The following is a 19,851-nucleotide window of genomic DNA, read 5'->3' as shown; positions in this document are numbered from 1 at the left end:
GATACACCGTGACTTCTTGGGCAAAAACCAATTCTATCGTGGGTAATTGCCCACAAGCATGCAATATGTCACTTACCTTTTTTTCCCCAATACGATAAAGTAAATGAGATATGAATAACCTAATTTCAAAAATGTCAAACTCATGATCAAAGGCAGCTTCTGGATTAGGGGGCATCTCTGAAGAAAATGGAATGATATAGAGAAATTTTGGAAGTATAAAATAACTAGAAATGAATTACTAGTGAATAAATGTGATGCTTTGATCTAGTGATTAAGCTAGGTATTTATAGCAAAATTATGGCGCCAAAATGCTTGAATAAGTGACATCAAGGTTGGATCACATTAATAAGTTTGAAGACGTGTCGTGATTTTTTATTTTTTTTTTTAAACGACGAGTCGTGATTTTAATAACCAACAATATTACATACATAAAATACTTATATGCATAATTACATGTATTACTAATATATAGTGATTTATTAAAGTGCCCAAAAAAAAATTTAAAAAAACTAAGTGAGGTATTAAATATAATTATCATGAATCCTTGAATGCATAAATTTAGGCAGTTAAAAAAAAGGTAATAAAAAAAATTACTTACAAAAAAAATAACTTACAACATTTAATGTGATGTAATCATGTTCATCACATCAACTACAACACTCAACCATCCCCATCCACAAAATTACTGCCCTCGGTTTTGGTGAAAAAAAATTAACAAAACAAATGAAATTTCAAAATTAAAACATACTAGAACTTACTTAAGGGGAAAAAAAGAGGAAATAAATCCCCTCAAAAACGCCTTTGAAACCCCCCAAACTTATCTCACTCTTCTTCTCCAATTCAACTTTTTTCAACTACAACAACAATCTCTCTGTCGATTGCAACCAAAATCAAAGTAAGTTATTTTCTATTCAATTATTTAGCGTTTTTTATACAAATTTATCTCTATTGCTTGCAATGACTATGTCGAACATGTTTTGTTATAGGTTATTGGGTATTTGATTATTTTTTCCTTTTTTTAAAAAATTAATATGATGCATGTATATTGTATACTAGAGTTTAAATTCATTTTGCAATTGTTAACTTGTCTTTTCCGTATTTGATTTTGTGAGAATCAAAACAAGTAATGTTGTCATGTTCTTTGAAATTCAATTAGCTTTGTAAAAGTAGTATGTTTTCCATTTTGATTTGGGAAAATTTGCTTAAATTGTTGATATATGAACTATTATGCATTGAATGGTCATTATTACTTCTTGGATTATGTTTCATATGTTAATTAATAGGAGGCACTTTAAGTTCAAATTGAAAGAAATTCCCAAACAAAATACATATAAGCTGTGTTCTTTTTTTTTGGGTTTTTAGATTGCACTCTGTTTTTTTTTTATATATATATATAAATTTTAAATTTGTTTATTAGATCTCTAATTACCCGTTTCGGTAATACCAATCTGTACACAAAATTTTGAATTATTTTTTAAACCTAACTGTCCATACCCTAACATGATTTTGTCATTCTGTTTAACATTTTTAAATTTTTTTTCTTATTTTTTATTTATATATTTTTTATTCTTTTTTATGAAAGGAAATAAATTAAGTTGGGGTATTTGAAATTGGCCCATGTATTCAAAATTCTAATTACATGCTTTATAAGGATTGTAATTTCTCTTTCTTGATTTGGTTAATACCAATTTTAATTTGATGGTGGATCATAGCTTCTGTTTTCTATCTACCTATGATGAGACTCATTTTGGTTAAATCTGCCTTGACATTTTAAATGGCATTCTGATTCGATGTTGCAATACCCTTAATTGTATTTGTTTATACATTTTTTCATTTCATAGTTTCATAGGAAATCCAAGCATCTAATATTGCCTATGTGTCTAAAGTTGAATGTTCTTAAATATTGGTTTTGTAATTACTATTTTCTGTTTTGGTTAATTCCTTTTTGTATTTGACAGCTGGTGAAAGCTTATGCTCTTGTGTTTGCTAAATCCCTTATTTTTGGGAGTCTGTTTGGCCATTTCAAATGAAAGTCTGATTTAAATATGCATTATCCATTTTTTAAGTTGATTAATACCCATGATCTGTGCAAATGAAATCCAATCATCTATGTAATAAAATAATGACCTGTTAGATTAGGTATGTAATTACACATCGTGATTTTGGTAATTACCTAAATGAATTGCTCTAAACTTCCTGTTATGTGTACTTTTGACCCTTGTTGTATTTCACTGTGGCTGGCAATTTCAACTTGGATTCTGAGTTCATTCATCATAATTAACTTTCTGATTTGGTTATTTATTTATTGTATTGTTTGTAGCATAATGGTAAAAGTCAAACATGTAGCTACTAAACCAAACAAGAGACCCAGAAAGGGGGCACGTATCGTTGGGCTTGAAGAAGATCCCACTCGTAGAAGAAAATCTGCAAGAACAGCTTCCACCTCTAAAGCACCACCTCCCACATCTGATCCAGATACGGGCAGTGACAACGAGCCAGAACCGGAACCACGGTTCAAGTCGACCCTCTACCGTGAGCAGTACTACAAGTCATTCACTAAAAGGACAATATGTGAATGCAGGCATGTAGACTTCGATGCACTTGACAAGGTCCATGCTGGTTTTATAAGACAGTGGTTTAAGCACCAACAATGGGACAAGTTGCTAATTGAAAATTACCCTATATATCCCGACCTTGTTCGCCAGTTCTACACTCATTTTGATCATGCAAACAAAAATGAGGGAGTAATTATCACATGGGTAAAGGGAAAAGAGAAAAGGTTGGATGAAAATTCTTTGAGCAGAATCTTGAAAATCCCTCGAGGAGGAGTGCGACCCGTTCTCCCGGGTAAGAAATGGAGCACTGTTAAGGAATTTGATTATCAAAAAAGTCTCAATCTTGTACTTGAGGAAGATGACTCTGGTAGGACTCAGAAACCAGAAATCTATCAACTGCCACTACCTACGCGTCTTCTTCATCTGATTCTCTTCAGGAGCTTTATTTGCCGTAATGGGAGACTGTCCTCATTGACATACTTGGACATGTTGGTCATGTACTTTGTACTTGCTGGTATCAAAATGAATATGCCAAGGATGATGATTGACTACATGATTACTACTCAAAGATCATCAAAGGAAGGTCTATTCCTTCCTTATGGGATGTGGTTGACCAAGGTTTTTATGCATTTTAATGTTGATTTATTTGAGGAAGTAGTGACATCTGGTCCAAAGCAGCCGTTTAACGACAGCACCGTTGTAATGCTTTAGGGTAAGAGTTTGATACCGATGCAAAGAAGTGGGTTAAAGTAGGGGTCAAGCGTGCACCTATACGTAGACGCGAACCAAAAGTGAAGGTGGCAGATGATGTTGATATTGATGATGATGTTGATGCTGACGTAGGCCCTACAGACGCTGCCGTACTTGAGAGCATCGTTGTGCAAGAAATGCTTAAGCGTATGAGGCCGGACCTATTCACTGCTGATGTTATGAGTGAAATCCGAGAGAGTGCACAGATAATGCTAGACGCTCGTAATGAGGCTCCAGGTATTTATTGTACTTAAAATTCTTTAATTTACATTATGGTATTTATGTAAGAGCTAATTTGTTGTGCTTATAAATCTTGTTGATTAATGCCTATGATCTGTTATTATTAAATAGGTAATTGCATATTCATAAGTATATAAATACCTATGTAAATCAAGCTTATGTTTTATGCTTTCTATTTAATTGGTAATTGCATATCTATATGTATGTTAATACCTATGATCTATATAGTAAAACAGAACCTTTTATTTTTATTTTTATTTTTTTTGTTTTTGACAAAACCTTTTATTTTAAATCTCACTCATACTAGCAATTAATTAAAAATAATTGTTTTACTAATCTTCATAGTCACCATATACCTTGTTGGTTATTGCCATGATCTGTAATTTCTTATTGCCTATTATCTGTAATTGCCAATCTATATGTTGGTAATTACTTATATTGGTTGAACTCGTTCTAAAGTTTATGTTAAAAACATAAATATGTAATGATATAATGAAACTCTTGACATTACTGAATTATTTTACGCTGACAATTAAGGGGCACTAATTGTATTGTTTTTACACATTGTTTGGAAGCTGTTGATGAGGATGATGATGAGGCTGATGCTGACGTGGGAGGCAGGGATGCTGGTGGTGGTGCTAATGATGAATCTGATCCTGAATCTGGAAATGAAGACTTTGGTGATGATTAAGCTATCGACTTTTATGTTGTTTTTTTTAGTTAGTATTTTATGGATATGCTATCGACTGTTGTAGAAAGGTATCTAAAACTGAAACGTGCGTTTAGTTTTCCTTAAATTATAGTACTTTTTTTTTTAGTAATTCTATCCTTTTGTCAAAAGACAGTTAAAATATAACAATATAATGTTTAATTGTCAGAATATATTATGTAAATATTACGAAGTAGTATATATCTTTTAGTTTCTATAATTATTTGTAGGTATATCAAGAAAACTATTTTTTGTTTTTTTTTTTTGACAAAATTAAAAATACTATTGCAAGTACATCTAATAGTCATTACAAATACATCACAAATACACTTGGAGTACTTCAATTGTAAACCTCCTATACAAGCTAATGTTAAAAAAAAAATTATCAAACATTGATTAACTGCATTGACATTTGACACCCACTAATCCACTATGTAAGCTTATCTGATTAATCTATTTATTTTTTTTTTTTTTTTTTGAAAGAAGACTAATCTATTTATGTGTATACATATATTTTCAAATTCATTAATTATTCACCTACTTTTTTTTAAAATCATCAAAAAGTATTTTTAATCTTGTTAATTGGGTGGTTTCAGATCTTGGGTGGGTATCCCTACCTTGTTAGGGTATGATGAAAGAGAGGGTTGATCTTATTAAATTGCATTTTTATCATTTTACCGAAAATGACACCCTTGTTTTTTTTTTTTTTTTGTTATTTATTTTTATCCAAATGAGATTATGTATGTAAGTTCAAAAACTTATGTGCAGTCATACACATATTTATAGCATGTAAAAATTTTTAAGTTTAAATGGCATAATATCATGTTTGGGTATGCCCATTGCATTAGGGTACATACAAACTTGTGTTAAACTATAATTATGATTGATATTACTTTAGTTATAATTCGAAGTTATATTTAATTGAACTTTAGTTATGGAAACATTCTCTAAGTCATAAAATTTAAGTAATTTATGATTGAAGTTAGTTGTGGATCCATGAAAAATATTTAACGAAGTCAAAATGCACTTCATAAATTTTAATGGGGTCATTTGATAAAAAAAATTAAATAAATAAATAAATAAGCAATTTTCATTAGAAAATGAATTAAAGTTATAAGATTTTTTTTTTCATGTTTCAGTGGAATAAAGGACCCACTTAATTGTTGTGCATCCACCACTAATTGTTAAAAACTTTCTAACAAGCAGCATTTCAGCATTTGTAATAAGTTCAAGTAAGATTTGTTAACCTTATTTTCACCTATTTTAGTTGTAATAAGTTCAAATATATTCGGTTTAGTTCAGATAAATTCAGTTTATGAAGAATAAGTTATGATAAAGATTAGACAAATTAAAACTAAAATAATTAAGTTTTAATATATAAGGTTTAATGAGTTAAGATAAGTTTTATAAGGAAGGGGATATAGGCAATAAGGTTACATTTTTCCCTCAAAAATATAATTCCAACATTGAAAGGATTTGGTTTATTAAAGGAGGCAGGGAAAAATGAATCATTTCATGGTATCCAAACAAGAGATGATAGATCTCTTCTTTTCTTTTCTCTTTTTTTTTTCCCAATTCTCTCAATCCAAACAAAGTGTTAGAGATTGAGGAGTTTTTTTTTTTAAATAATTATTTTATGAATTTAATGTAGTATTTATGTTTGTTTTATTGTAATAACCTTCAAATATTCTTTATTGGTATTTAGGACTGTATAATACAAAATTAGAACTGTCTAATTTGATTGTAATAACCTTCAAATATTCTTTATTGGGATTTGGGACTATATAATACTTAATTGGGACTGCCTAATTTTATTGTAATAACCTCCAAATATCCTTTATTGGGATTTGAGACTATATAACACTTAATTGGGACTGCCTAATTTGGTTGTAATAACCTTCAAATATTACTTATTGTGATTTTGGGACTACATAATACTTAACTGGGTATGCCTAATTTGATTGTAATAACCTTCAACTATTCTTTATTGAGACTCTATAATACTCAATTGGGACTAATTAGGACCTGTTTACATTTACTTAATTTCAGTTCAGTTCAGTTTAGCTCCAATCAGTTCATTTCAGTTCAGCTCCTAATTTCCTTTTCTTATAAAATATTCATTTCAGCTAAGTTCAGTTCAACTCCAATCAGTTTCAGTTCAACTCCAATTAATTCAGTAAATGTGACATGTCCTTAATTTGATTGTAATTACCTTCGGTTCTTATCTTAAATGCCTTCTCTCATAAAATATTCAGTTCAATTCAGTTAAGCTCTAATAAGTTCAAGTCAGTTCAGTTCAGCTCAGTTCAGTCCATTTCGCAAAGGTTTTGTTTTCATTTTCTTTTCTTTTCTCTTATGGTTTTGCCTCATTGATGTTTGGTGGAGAGTTATGGGTAAAACTCTTAGAATACCCTTACGAGACCTCACTCGTCCTCATACGCGACTTTAGGGTTTAAAGGGCTGGTTGTAGCTAAAAGCAACCGTGATTCCTACGACAGTGAGTCTTAGTGTACATTCTTATCTTGAGTCTTTCTTTTTCATTTTCAATAAATTTTTCATCCTTGATATTTCTTGCTTTGTTTTGCTCGAGGACGAGCAAAAGTTTAGCTTGGGGGAATTTGATGAGTGACATTTATGGCACTCATTTGATCTCTTTTTGGATGAATTTCATTTCATTTTATAGCTCTTTTCATTAGTTTTCTTTAGTTTTGTTCTTTATTTCTTTATTTTGTGCTTTTCATAGTTAGTTTCTTTATTTTGTGCATTTTCTGGTTTATTCGTTGTTTTTCTCTATTATTTGCTTCTTTTCTTTTATTTGTCGGTTATGATCGATTGTCCAAGGATTCCCAAGCTTTCCTTCAACGGTTATCATTGCTTTTGAAGCCTTGTGCTAGTGCATTGAGCTTCAATTCAAGAGGGACTCGAAGAGCAAGCTTCAAGACCGGTGCACACAAGCGGTGTGGACACCATTTTTGCCTTGTGCCCACCAAAATTGTCAAAAACTTGCTGCCTACTTCGTTCCCCATCACCATCACCAAAGGTGTGTGCACCGGATGAGCTAGGACGAAGAAAGGAGGGGAGCTTACCCACATAGGTGCGGGCGCACACAGGGGATGTGCGGCCGCACATCAGGCGCGTGCGAGCGCACCCACATGGGTATGTGCCCGTGCGCCCCTTTCTCTCTCCTACATGCGACCGCACCGGCGTGGGTCTATTTTTTGGACGTCATAACCGACTTCTCCTTTGTATATATAGTTATTTCCTTCTATTTTTAGAGAGAAAATTAGATCTTCATTAAGAAGTTTTTACATTAGATTTCATTTGCTTAGTTTTTTATTAGAATTTTAGAGAGAGAAACTCATGGTGTATTGTTGATGATTCAAGATATCTTCATTGTAATAGATCTTTGATCAAGTTTAATTTGTAAGGATTACTCATCTTTGATTTCAATATAAGTTTGATTTTAGTTGATTTCATTTGTTTTTCATATGATTGTTGATTGTTTGATGTTTGATTGAAGTTTGATTGATTTTTGAATTGATCTTTTGATTTCTAATATACTGATGATGAAATTGTTGATTAGTGTAGTTTTGATCTTAATTTCTATGGCTAGTGAGTAGTTTACTTGCTAAGGTAATGGTGAAGCATGTATGAGTGATGGATTAGAGTAATTGGGGATAATTAATGGAGTTGATGATGTGATTAAACTTGGTTGATGATTCATGTGCATGTGTGTAATTGATTGAAGCTTAGCCATCTTTGATTGTTGCACTAGATTGCATTGTAAGGTCACATTGATACGGACCATTGATTTGTGACTTGCATTTTCACGATTGAGGTATCTTGTGATGTTTCCTAGTTAGTGTTTGACGTAGTTGGCGCTAGTTAGACCTCTAGCAGAATAGCTTGATATGCTCTTTTGGATGCATGCTTAATCTTCCCTCACATCGATTGACTTAGTTGGTTTGACCTCCCCAATTATCCTTCTCTATTGCAACTACATGTGGAACCATTCCCCTAGTGCCTATTACCTTTGATTTCATACATGTTCATTTGCATTATTAGCTTTAGCTTTAGTTCTAGTTATAAACCCCGCTGTTGACTTCGGAGTAGCTTAACATTAGGCAATAGACTTTCAATTACCATTCCCTTGGGTTCGACCTCTACTTACTACTATACTCATATAGGGGTTTGTTGAGTTTATAAATATTGTTTGATTGGGTGGGGAAGGTAGCCCAACGACCTACCGTTTCGTCTCCCATCATTCACTCTCAATTGACTCAATTAGCTTTGTTGAGTGGATTTGACTTTCATTTGATTCAACAAGCTTTGTTTGAATGTGTTTGACTTTCTTTTGACTAAATTAGCTTTGTTCAATGCATTTGATATTGATTTGATTCAAAAAGCTTTGTTTGAATGTGTTTGACTTTCATTTGACTCAATTAGCTTTGTTGAATGCATTTGACTTTCATTTGATTCAAAAAGCTTTGTATAATTCCGTTTGACTTTCATTTGACTTAATTAGCTTTGTAGAGTGTATTTGACTTTCATTTGAATGAAAAAGATTTGTTTGAATGTGTTTGACTTTCATTTGCCTCAATTAGCTTTGTAAAGTGTATTTGACTTTCATTTGATTGAAAATGATTTGTTTGAATGTGTTTGACTTTCATTTGATTCTAAAAGCTTTGTTTGAAGGTGTTTGACTTTCATATGACTAAATTAGCTTTGTTCAATGCATTTGACATTTATTTGATTCAAAAAGCTTTGTTTGAATGTGTTTGACTTACATTTGACTCAATTAGCTTTGTTGAATGCATTTGACTTTCATTTGATTCAGAAAGCTTTGTTTGAATGTGTTTGACTTTCATTTGACTAAATTAGCTTTGTTCAATGCATTTGACATTCATTTGATTCAAAAAGCTTTGTCGGAATGTGTTTGACTTTCATTTGACTCAATTAGCTTTGTAGAGTGTATTTGACTTTCATTTGATTGAAAAAGATTTGTTTGAATGTGTTTGACTTTCATTTGACTCAATTAGCTTTGTTGAATGCATTTGACTTTCATTTGATTCAAATAGCATTGTTTAAATGTGTTTGACTTTCATTTGATTCTAAAAGCTTTATTGAATGCATTTGACTTTCATTTGATTCAAAAATCTTTGTTTGAATGTGTTTGACTTTCATTTGACTCAATTAGCTTTGGTCAATGCATTTAACATTCATTTGATTCAAAAAGCTTTTTTTATTGTGTTTGACTTTCATTTGACTCAATTAGCTTTGTTGAATGCATTTGACTTTAATTTTATTCAAAAAGCTTTGTTTAAATGTGTTTGACTTTCATTTGATTCAATTAGCTTTATTGTATGCATTTGACTTTCATTTGATTCAAAAAGCTTTGTTTGAATGTGTTTAACTTTCATTTGACTCAATTAGCTTTGTTGAATGCATTAGACTTTCATTTGATTCTAAAAGCTTTGTTGAATGCATTTGACTTTCATTTGACTCAATAAGATTTGTTAAATGCATTTGACTTTCACTTGATTCAAAAAGCTTTGTTTGAATGTGATTCACTTTCAATTGACTCAACTAGCTTTGTTGAGTGGATTTGACTTTCATTTGATTCAAAAAGCTTTGTTTGAATGTGTTTGACTTTCATTTGATTCTAAAAGGTTTGTTGAATGTGTTTGACCTCTCCTATGACGTCTTTTGCTTTTGGAGGTGAACCCTTGACACAATCTCAAATGAATACAACCTGTTCAATGGGACTCCAAAAGGAGAGGTCTCGTGCATATATTCATGGTGAAAGCAACAACGGGTTAAATTTTGACTTTGACGAACCTGAATCTCAGTCAGAGAGTGAAGAAGAGTTGACTGAGTCAGGTGGAATGGACAGTGATGTGAAAAGAACAAAGTTTAGACGCCGAAGTATTGTGAAAAATTGGCCAGAGCATGTCAAGTTTGATGAGGAAGAAGAGGTTGTGGCATTTGGTAAGTGTAAATGCATATGTAATATTATGTGCTTTGTTTTTTTCCTTTTCGGTTTTCTCTTTTCTTTTTCCTGCTCTTTGCTATTTGTATTGTTTTCCCCTTTCTCTTTATTTTTTGTCTTTCCTTTTTCGAGCCTTTTTTTCCCAACTTTCGGCAGTAGCCACTACGAAGTAAGATCTACTAGCCCCTATGCTGTTGTAAGCAGTTGAAATCTGTTGTAAGGATCCCACTTAACCCCATGTCCTGTAATCATTAATTTGTCTGCTTTGTTAAAATATGTAATTGCTCTATTGTTGCTTCACTATCCATCCTCTCCAAGGGCCCCCTCTAGTCTTTATTTTGAGTATGCGATGATCTATCATTGGTCTGATCATATGAGTTAGTTACACTAATATGTTCTCCTTAAAATGTTGCTCAATGTCAAACTATTTTTTTGAATTACATACATAATTCTTCATCTAGCTTGGATGGCTAGGTAACCATGGATAACTTTTTCTCTCAAAATCATTCATTAAATGCAGCCCCTCTATATCCCCAGAGCTAGAAAACTTGTACAAGTCCATTCTACGAGTTCCTATTATCGATAACCTGGGAAAGCATTTTAGAGTACATATACACATTTCCGGAAGGAAAGCCCCCTTTTCGTGGAACTTGTTGAACGAGTTAAAAAGAAAATTATTTCTTGGGCACACTGCAAGCTCTCAGATAGTGCTAAACTCATTCTTCTGAACTCTGTTCTTTTGGGTATGGTGGCTCATGTTATGAAGTTGATCGAGGTTGAAACTCATTCGTTCCTCTTGAAGCTCTTGGAGTTGTTGGGTGAGATATTGCATTTGAGAAAGAATTTGGGCATCAATGTTATCGGGTTGAGGTTCATGATCAAAATCAAATTGCACATCATCAAAATTAGCACAAACCTCATCACAATGAGCATAAGAGGGGAGGGGGTCAACATGCATATTTGGATCATCACAAGGCACATTAGAAGCATCAAGAGAATTCATGCAAAAATTAGAAGAATCTTGACATTGAGAATCAAAACAAGAAACATGACTTTCTCTATCATAAGAATCTCCAGCAAGCCATGTGAAGAAATTCCAAGCATCATGCATAGACAAATGATGGAATATACCATTGTGCATATTCTCAACCATACCACTAGTATACTCATTCATGCCCCAATAAGCTACACCACAAGCATCACTAAGAGAACACCCATGGTAACTAAGGAAACCATCAAGTCTTTCAATGTAAGCATAAAAGGGTTCATTATCAAATTGAGGAAAAGATAAGCATGCCATTTTTATACAAAGAAAAAAGAAAAGCAAATAAAAACCAAATAATATACAAGAACCTAGCTAATCTAATCAACACAAACTAATGAACGCCTTAGTCCCCGGCAACGGCGCCAAAATTTGATCGAGGTTGAAAGTAGTGTCGTTGGTCTACTAACCCTAATCAAATTAGAAATTTATAAAACCTAAACTACCCTAATATGAGTGTAGGGGTAAGTAAAGGGTCGACCCAAAGGACTAAGTGTATCAATCTATGCTAATTAGACTACTAGGAAAACTTGTGAGGTAAAGAGAGGTTAAAATAAACACAACTTAGAGCAAACAACTAAAACTAGGGAAAGTGGAATCCAATTACATCAATACATTCAATAACATCATACAATTAGATGAAAATGACCTTGATTAGGAACGATTAACACATTTAACTCACTCTCGCACAATTAAGCATGTTAATTATCCTACTAAACTAATTCACTCTCGTGCAACTAGCCTAGCAAAGGTATGGAAGAATTTATGGGCTCTCAACCAACTCACTCTCGCGCAATTGATTGAAAATACAATTAAGAACATAGAATCAATTAGCTAGAAAGATTCTAATCCATAAAAGCATCATCCAATTTATTAACATAACCTTCATCCATTTCCCTAGAACAAAATCTAAGCTAACATGCTGAACAAAAACAAGGAAAACAAGGTAAAATAATAATAAAAGCAAGAATCAAACAACTAAATTAATTAATCTACTCAAATAAACAAATAAATAAGCAAAAACAATAATAAATGAAAGCAATAAAGGTGAGAGAAAGTTAGGAAGACTCATTGAATAAATGAGAAGAAAAATCCACCAAAAATGCTTCTTCAACCTCTCAAAACTCCATGAAAAATCCAAGCTTTCTCCATCTAAACTACTCCTAAACTAGAGAGAGAAACTCCTAATCTAACCCTAAGAGAGAGAAAATAAAAGAACTAAAACTACTCTAATCTAATCTAGGGTAAAATTAAATGTTAAGGGTTATTGAAAGTTGTTGAAAGTTACCCCCAAAGGGGTATTTATAATACAAGTCAAAATAAAATAAAAGAAATAAAAGAAAACAAATAAAGAAAATAAAATAAAACAAAAGAAAAGGGAAATAGAAAAAGGAAATAAAATTAAAATAAAAAGAAAATAAAACCCATAAATCCCCAAATTGCATCAGACACGATTTCCTCCTCCCTTCGATCATGGCTGCTCTCTTCATCATCCAACATCACGCAAGAATTCATCATAATCACCACCGTCAATCCTCATCGTCATCAGTCAAGTATCAATCAAGGCCGTTCAATTTTCATTAAAACTCGCGTGAGAAGCTCGTGATTGAACCCACATTTACGCGCCCGCGAAGACGAGGTGCAGAGGTCGCGCAAACCTTCTGCCTCGACTCTGATTTGGACTCCAATTTGTGTGCGCCTTCTGACAGACCTGCGCGGCCGCGAAGCTCCAATCAAATTGAACCTTAATTAAGGTTTGTGGGTATAAGTTGCGGGCTGATTTGGGGAAATTTGGGGGCTGTTCTGATTTGCATCACTGCTCGCAGGTGGTTTGCGTGGTGGTAAGGGGGGTTCGTGCTGGTGTTTTTGGTGCGAAATGGGAGGTGAGGCTGGGTTTGAGTGGCGCTGCTGGTTGTAACTGCTGTTGTTGTTGTTGCAGTTGCTGTTGTTGATGGTTGTTGTCGCTGCTGTTGGTGTTGTTGATGGTTGTTGTCGCTGCTGCTGGTGTTGTTGATGGGGTGAAGCAGGGGAGTGAGTGGTGGCTGCTGTAATTGGGGTTGTTGGTGAGTGTGTGACGGTGGTGTGATTGGAGGTGGTTTGGGGTTGCTGCTGTTGATGTTGGTTGCGTTGGGAAAGCAGGGAGTTGTTGGCTGTCGTTGATCTTGTTGATTTGTGGTGATGCAGTTGCGAAGGCAGGGAGCAGGGGAGAGGGAGAGTTCGAGCAGTGTGGTGGAGGTTAAAGGATGGTGTGGTGTAGGTTAAAGGATGGTGTGGTGTAGGTTAGAGCTGGCAGCAACTTTGGAATATTTCACTCAAATTTTGTGCCTCGAACCTTGGACGTCCGAACACGAATAAGCCTTTGAAACCCGGAACACCAAACTCGACCTACAACAAAAAACACGAGGGTATTGGAAGATAAAATAAAATAAGATAAATAAAGTAAAATAAAATAAGATAAATAAAGTAAAATAAAATAAAATGCTAAAACTAATGAAATAATAAAATAAAATACGAAACTAAAATAAATAAGAAAACGAGATAAAAAATAGAAATTAATAAAAATAAAAACTAACAACTTAAACTATAAACATTAAAAGTAAGAAAAATAAAATAAAACACTAAAATAAACTAAAAACTATAGAAAATTACAAAAGTACTAAAATAAAGATAAAAGACGAGAAAAATAAAATAATAGAAATAAAGGATAAAAAGGGTGAAAATTATTGGAAAATAAGCCGGAATACGACTCAATAAACACCCTAAAAGTGACATAAAAGTCACTTATTAGAAGTCTTGCAAGCTCCTGATTTCCATCTCCAATAAACTGTATTCCCTTTTCAGTAGGTTTTGGTGGGCTAAAAGTGGAGAGAAAGGCATTCACTGGATAAACAGGCAACAAATTCAGCTCCCTAAAGGCATGGGGGGTTTGGGTATCCGTGCCACGGGAATATATAATGATGCCTTATTATTTAAAAATATCCTCAAAATGCATACCAACCCTCAATTTCTTGCCACAAGGATTTATAATGCAAAATCTGACTATATCTTTTGTCCAACAACTAACTTGCGGAAGCCTCCTCCAGCTTCTCTCTCTTGGGTTAGGAAGACTATGCATCTCTCTCAATGAAAATGAGAAAAGCTTTTGCTTGGAAAATTGGCTCTAGGAACAACGTTTTTGCTTCAAGCTCCCCCTGGGTCAACAATAAAATTCCAATAGTGAACTCAAACCATAATCTCAGACAGAGTGCTTTATGGAAAGTTGAGGAACTTATCACCCCTCTTCGTTCCTGAAAAGTGGGACTTATTCGAGAACGTTTTGAGTGGGATAGTACGTAGGAGATTTTGACTATTGATCTCCTGTCAGAGGAAGAGGAAGACTTCAATTGTATTGGCCTTGGCATAAAACAGGTACCTATACGGTTAAAACAGGATATGCTTTTCTTGCTAACCATGGTGGACAGGCTGAGCCCCCCCATAGAAATTTTTTTTTAATTTTACAGAGTTTTATGGCACCTGAAAATTCCCCCTAAAAGGCGTATCTCTTTTTGGAAACTTGTTGTCAATGGTATTCCCATTAGAGCTAATCTTCGAACGAGAGGAATTATCACTGACACCTAGCTTATGTGACTATTGTGGTGTAAAGGAGGAGGATGGGTTTCACCTCTTCCTTGACTGTTCAATAGCTCGGTTTGCTTGGGATACTTGCCAAATTCCGAACTGCACAAAACCTACCGGACCAATTTCTCTACATAAATTGGATCCGAAGTTATATTATGCTCTTTTATAGTCAGGATGGAATACGAAGTCATCGTATTCAAGTCCTTGTGGTTACTTTGTGTGCTATATGGATAACAAAGAATAAGCGTATCTTTCAAGGTTAAAATGGCTACCTACGATGTTATTTTAGGAATCTTTCAAAGGCTTTTCTCTTGTTACACGAATTCATGAAATCATATACTAGGCAACAGGACTTGGTTTCTATTACGGATTTATCCATCTTACCAACCCCAGGATTTTTACAAGCTTCTCTAGGTCATCTGCAACATGTCCTTCTTTTCAACGACACATTAACTCTAAGTACTATTAGAGTGGAGGGATCCTGGCACAAACGTAGTACGCGTTATGGGGTAGGTTGGACAATAGAGCTGCAACAAGTGGGTGAAAAGGAGGCCAGTGGCTTTTCTGGGATCGCTTCCTCAGCCTTACAGACCGAGTTTTGGGCTTGCCTTTATGGTTTAAGGTGGGCTAGTGAAAATGGGTATAGATCTATTCAAGTTTTAACTGATTTTGCTTTACTCGTCACAACTTTGAGGAAAAAGAGCCCCTCGGACATTCACCTCTATTGGACTTTGAAGGAAATTATTAAAATTGGAAGCACCTTTCAACATTGCATCGTCCTTAAGGTAGACAGATCAGAGGTCAATCTCTCCCACCAAATAGCCAACCAATGTCGGGTCACCGCAAATAGATTTTCGACTTCTGCAATTTTTGACGTTTTTTAGTTTCTATCTGTATTGTTTTCTTTTGTTTAAGCTGTTGACAAAAAAAAATAAAAAAAAATATATGCAATATATGAATAAAATATTTGACAAACATACACTGAGACAAACTTAAACAAAAAATAAACACCTACACTAAACTAAAACAGGGACGCGTGTCAGCCAAGGAGCTAGTGTACCCTATATTAGTATAGTATATAAAAATATTCTAGCATTGATGTTCTTTGAGGGTTTAAGACCACCCTTTAAGCAAATATTATAGTTAAGAATCTCAAGATCATATTTCCTGTGAAGGTTCGGATGCACTACCAAATTTATAACTGTGATATATTTATTGTAGAGGTACTTCGAGTATTCGGAGAGCATAGGAAGCTCTTGTGGATCAAGGGGGAGTTACAACTTACAAGGCACTTAAGGAACATGTATGGTAAATTACTACTTCTTATATTTTCTAATAGGAAAAATTGTCGGGAATAATCCCACCTTTGCCTCATCCGCTGAAAATAATCCCACCTTTTAATTATTTTTTAATAATCTGACCTTTAATGCCAAACTTCTTTAAATGGTCCCAAGTGACTTGTAACCGGTTGGATAGGTTATTTATTTTTTACAAAAATTAATTTACACGTGTCACCACGTGATTGGTCAATAATTATTATTTTTTAAACAAAAGTTAATCAAATAATATTTTTTTTAAAAAAACGTTAAATATGATTAAAAAAAAAATCACCACCTTCAGCCACTGCCGCACCACCATCCCCACATGACCGTACCTCACCAGATCGAAACGCCACTACCAGCCCGACGCCGACAGTGCCGACTAGAAACCTAGCCTAACAAACCTCCAAACTCCTTCGAAACCCACCAAACCTATGCCCATTCGAAACCCTACCAACCCAGATCCCAAGAAACGGCGGACGAAATGAGGGGTCGATGTAATACCCCACTTTTCTAGCTAGTATAAACTTTTAAACTTTAATTATATATGTTAATTTTTAATAGATTTATAATTATTATTTTCGGATTTGATATCGTGTATATATATATATATATATATATATATATATATATATATATATATATATATATATAACTGAAAACAGATAATTTTCAGAAGCTGATTTTGGATTATTTCAAGAAACTTATTTTGTAAAAAAAAAAAAAAAAAAAAAAAGAGAGAGAAAAAAAAGCGAATGAGAAACAGATTTTCTAGAATTGGTGCTATCGGAGAAAAAGAAAAAACAACAAACAAATTCTATTTGAAATCAATTCTTATCTTGTAGATGACTTCTGGATGAATCTACCTTCACAATATTAAGTTAATAAATACCCAATCTCACGCACCCAAATTACTATGAGAAAATATTAGCTCCAAGAAGCTTTCTTTTTCCCTCAAACCGATTTTTTTTTTTTTTTTGACAACCGGTAAACAAACAGAAAAGGAGTCTCTTAAGTTCCCCTTCTAGCTTTAACAGCTAGGTCATGGGCTTTCGAGACTCCACTATGCGAGACATGACAACAACAAAATTAATCAAATTTTTCAATCAACGAATGGATTTCTTCCACTATTTTCCTCAGATCCTTCGGGCTTGTCTTGGGTTCCTAATCGCCTTAGCAGTTAGCTTGCTATCAGTCCTGACTTCAATCTGATTAAATCTTGCACCAGCTTCAATAATTCCTTCCCTCATTGCTAGCGGTTCACAGTGTAGTGCGGAAGAACCCAGCACTTGTTTGCTCCCTTTACTTAAGTCCATCCATCTTTCTCTAGTGCCCAACCTATTGCTGCTTCATCCCGCTTACCATCCATTCTCTTCCATGCTCCATCCACTATCACTATGACTACTAATCTTGAATCATGCGTCCCCCTTTGCCAGTAGTTTAGGTCGTTAGACTCAGAACCCTTATTGAGTTGCACATGGCTTCCTTCCTTCTTCTTTTCCTGGTCCCTGCACACTTTAGCGACATTAAGGTTGCATAGTCTCATTATATGGGAAGGAGAACAGTCTTTCCCCCTGAAAATGATGTCATTCCTATGATTCCAAAGGCTCCAGATCACAGCAAAGAGTGATCCAGCAAGGGTAGGATTCTCCAATTTTATCCTCATGGAATACCAAAGGAAATTGCGCAACCAGACTCCTATATCCTGCTTTTCCTCCATAATCCTAACACCCAACTGCCCGCAAGACCAAACCCTTCTGGTTATCCGACAATCTCTAAACAGGTGTTCCGCAGTTTCCCTTTCCTCCTTCCAGAGGATACATATTGGGCTCACATTCAATCCCCGCCTGATAAGATTAGATTTACTGCTACAAGCCCCATTCATAATCCTCCAACCTAGTATTAGCCAGGAGGGCATTATGTCCAACTTCTAGTATTCCTTCCAGGATCTGCACCCGCTATCTGCACTTGACCCCCCCCCCCTCAACCAATAGTATCCCGACTTGACAGTGTACTCCCCACTCTCTGTTTCTCCCCATAAAATTTCATCTTTCTTTCCAGCTCTCGGGGTAACGCTCAGGATTTTCTTTGCGTCATTGAAGTTAAACAAATTCCAAATCTCTCTAAACTTCCAATTCCCTTGTTCATCCAAAAGGTCCTATACCACCCTAAATCTACTTCTATCCTCTGCATGGATTCCTGAGGACACCCAGACCAGCCCTGAAGCTGTCCACCTATCATCTTCTATTCGCACACTGTTTTTGTCCCCTACCCTGTACCAGAAAGCGCCTTTCATTTGACTTGTTGCCTTGATCATTCCTCTAATCATCCAGGTGCATCTCTGTGGTATTTTACCCATGGCCGCTTTCTCAATTGGCATATGACCATACTTTCCAATCAGGAATTTGCTCACTAACAAGTCTCTCTGGTTATGGATCCTCCACGCCTGCTTTGCAACTAGTGCCTGATTCAACATGTGGAAGTTTCGTAATCCCAAACCCCCTTCCGCCTTATGTCTTTCCAACGTTTCCTTTTTAACCAAATAAATAGGCTTCCTATCCTTCACCCCGGCCCAAAAAAACCTTAAGCATAAAGAGCTTAATCTTCTCATAATGTTCTTCGGCAGCAAATAGAGAGTAAGAATATGCGAGGCCATGGCCACCAGTATAGAGTTGATTAAGATCAACCTCCCAGCCTGAGACAAAGCGCTAAATTTCCAAGACAACACCTTTTGTGAAATCTTCTCCACTAACCAGCTAAACTGTGATAAACTCCTCCCATCAACTTCCATCGGACAGCCTAAATACTTTCCGAACTCAGCTTTGCTTGTCGTGCCCAAAGTCTTTCTTAGAATTTTTACAAAAGTTGAGGGGGTATTCGGGCTAAACATAACAAAAGACTTTTTTTTGAGCTCACCACTTCTCTTGAGATCTTGCAGAAATCATCCAAAACTTGCCTCATCGCCTTACAGGTATCTGGGTTTGGCCTGAAAAATAGCAAAGCGTCATCATCAAAAAACAAATGCGAAATTTCCGGGCTTCTCCTTGCTGCTTTAATTCCCGCAATCTCCCCTTGCTCCTGAAGCCATGATAGTCTTCTGGATAAGACTTCCATACATAGGATAAAAAGATATGGAGACAACTCCTTGCCGAAGACCTGCTCTTGGCGAAAACCACTATGTTTGCTCTCCATTAACAAGTACTGAGTATCTGACAGTGGTTATGCATTGATTTATCCATTGGATCCATCTTTCTGGGAAGGCCATTCGTCTGAGAATCCTATTGATGAAGCTCCACTTCACTCTGTCATATGCTTTGTTTAGGTCCACTTTCATGACCCCCGTAAATACTCCATCCCTCGCCCTCCTCTTCTTTACATACTGAATCAGCTCATGTCCCAAAATTGCACTATCTGCCATCGATCTTCCTGGAACAAACGCATTCTGGAACTCACTAATTATACTTCCCAAGATCAGCTTCAATCTGTTCACCAGGCATTTAGAAATCACCTTGTATATTGTGTTACATAACCCGATAGGCCTAAATAGATCTACCCTATTTGCATTTTCCTCCTTCAGGATCAGACAGATGAAAGTCTTGTTCCATTCCTTCAGAATGTATCCACCATTA

General features: G+C 34.9%; 1 protein-coding gene across 1 annotated transcript; it reads right to left on the bottom strand.

Moving 5' to 3' along the window:
- Positions 1-17,528: 17,528 nt before the first annotated feature.
- On the bottom strand, positions 17,529-19,013 carry LOC145594214 (uncharacterized). The gene is made up of 2 exons (XM_081650549.1): positions 18,401-19,013; positions 17,529-18,118 (listed from the first exon to the last, which is right to left on the bottom strand). The coding sequence occupies exons 1-2, from the start codon at positions 19,011-19,013 to the stop codon at positions 17,529-17,531; spliced, it is 1,203 nt and encodes a 400-aa protein (XP_081506675.1).
- Positions 19,014-19,851: the final 838 nt, after the last annotated feature.

Source organism: Chenopodium album, chromosome 19 (genome assembly GCF_948465745.1).
Source record: "Chenopodium album chromosome 19, dcCheAlbu1.1, whole genome shotgun sequence".
NCBI classification, from domain to species: domain Eukaryota; kingdom Viridiplantae; phylum Streptophyta; class Magnoliopsida; order Caryophyllales; family Amaranthaceae; genus Chenopodium; species Chenopodium album.
This window is presented reverse-complemented; position numbering and strand designations above follow the sequence as displayed.

What these genes read in the sequence shown, in the direction of transcription:
- LOC145594214 (XM_081650549.1), bottom strand. Translation starts at nt 19,013, where the DNA reads ATGGAAGTTGATGGGAGGAGTTTATCACAGTTTAGCTGGTTAGTGGAG. An exon ending in AATCCATGCAGAGGATAGAA is followed by an intron (nt 18,119 to 18,400) that starts GTAGATTTAGGG and finishes GGCTAATACTAG; the next exon opens with GTTGGAGGATTATGAATGGG.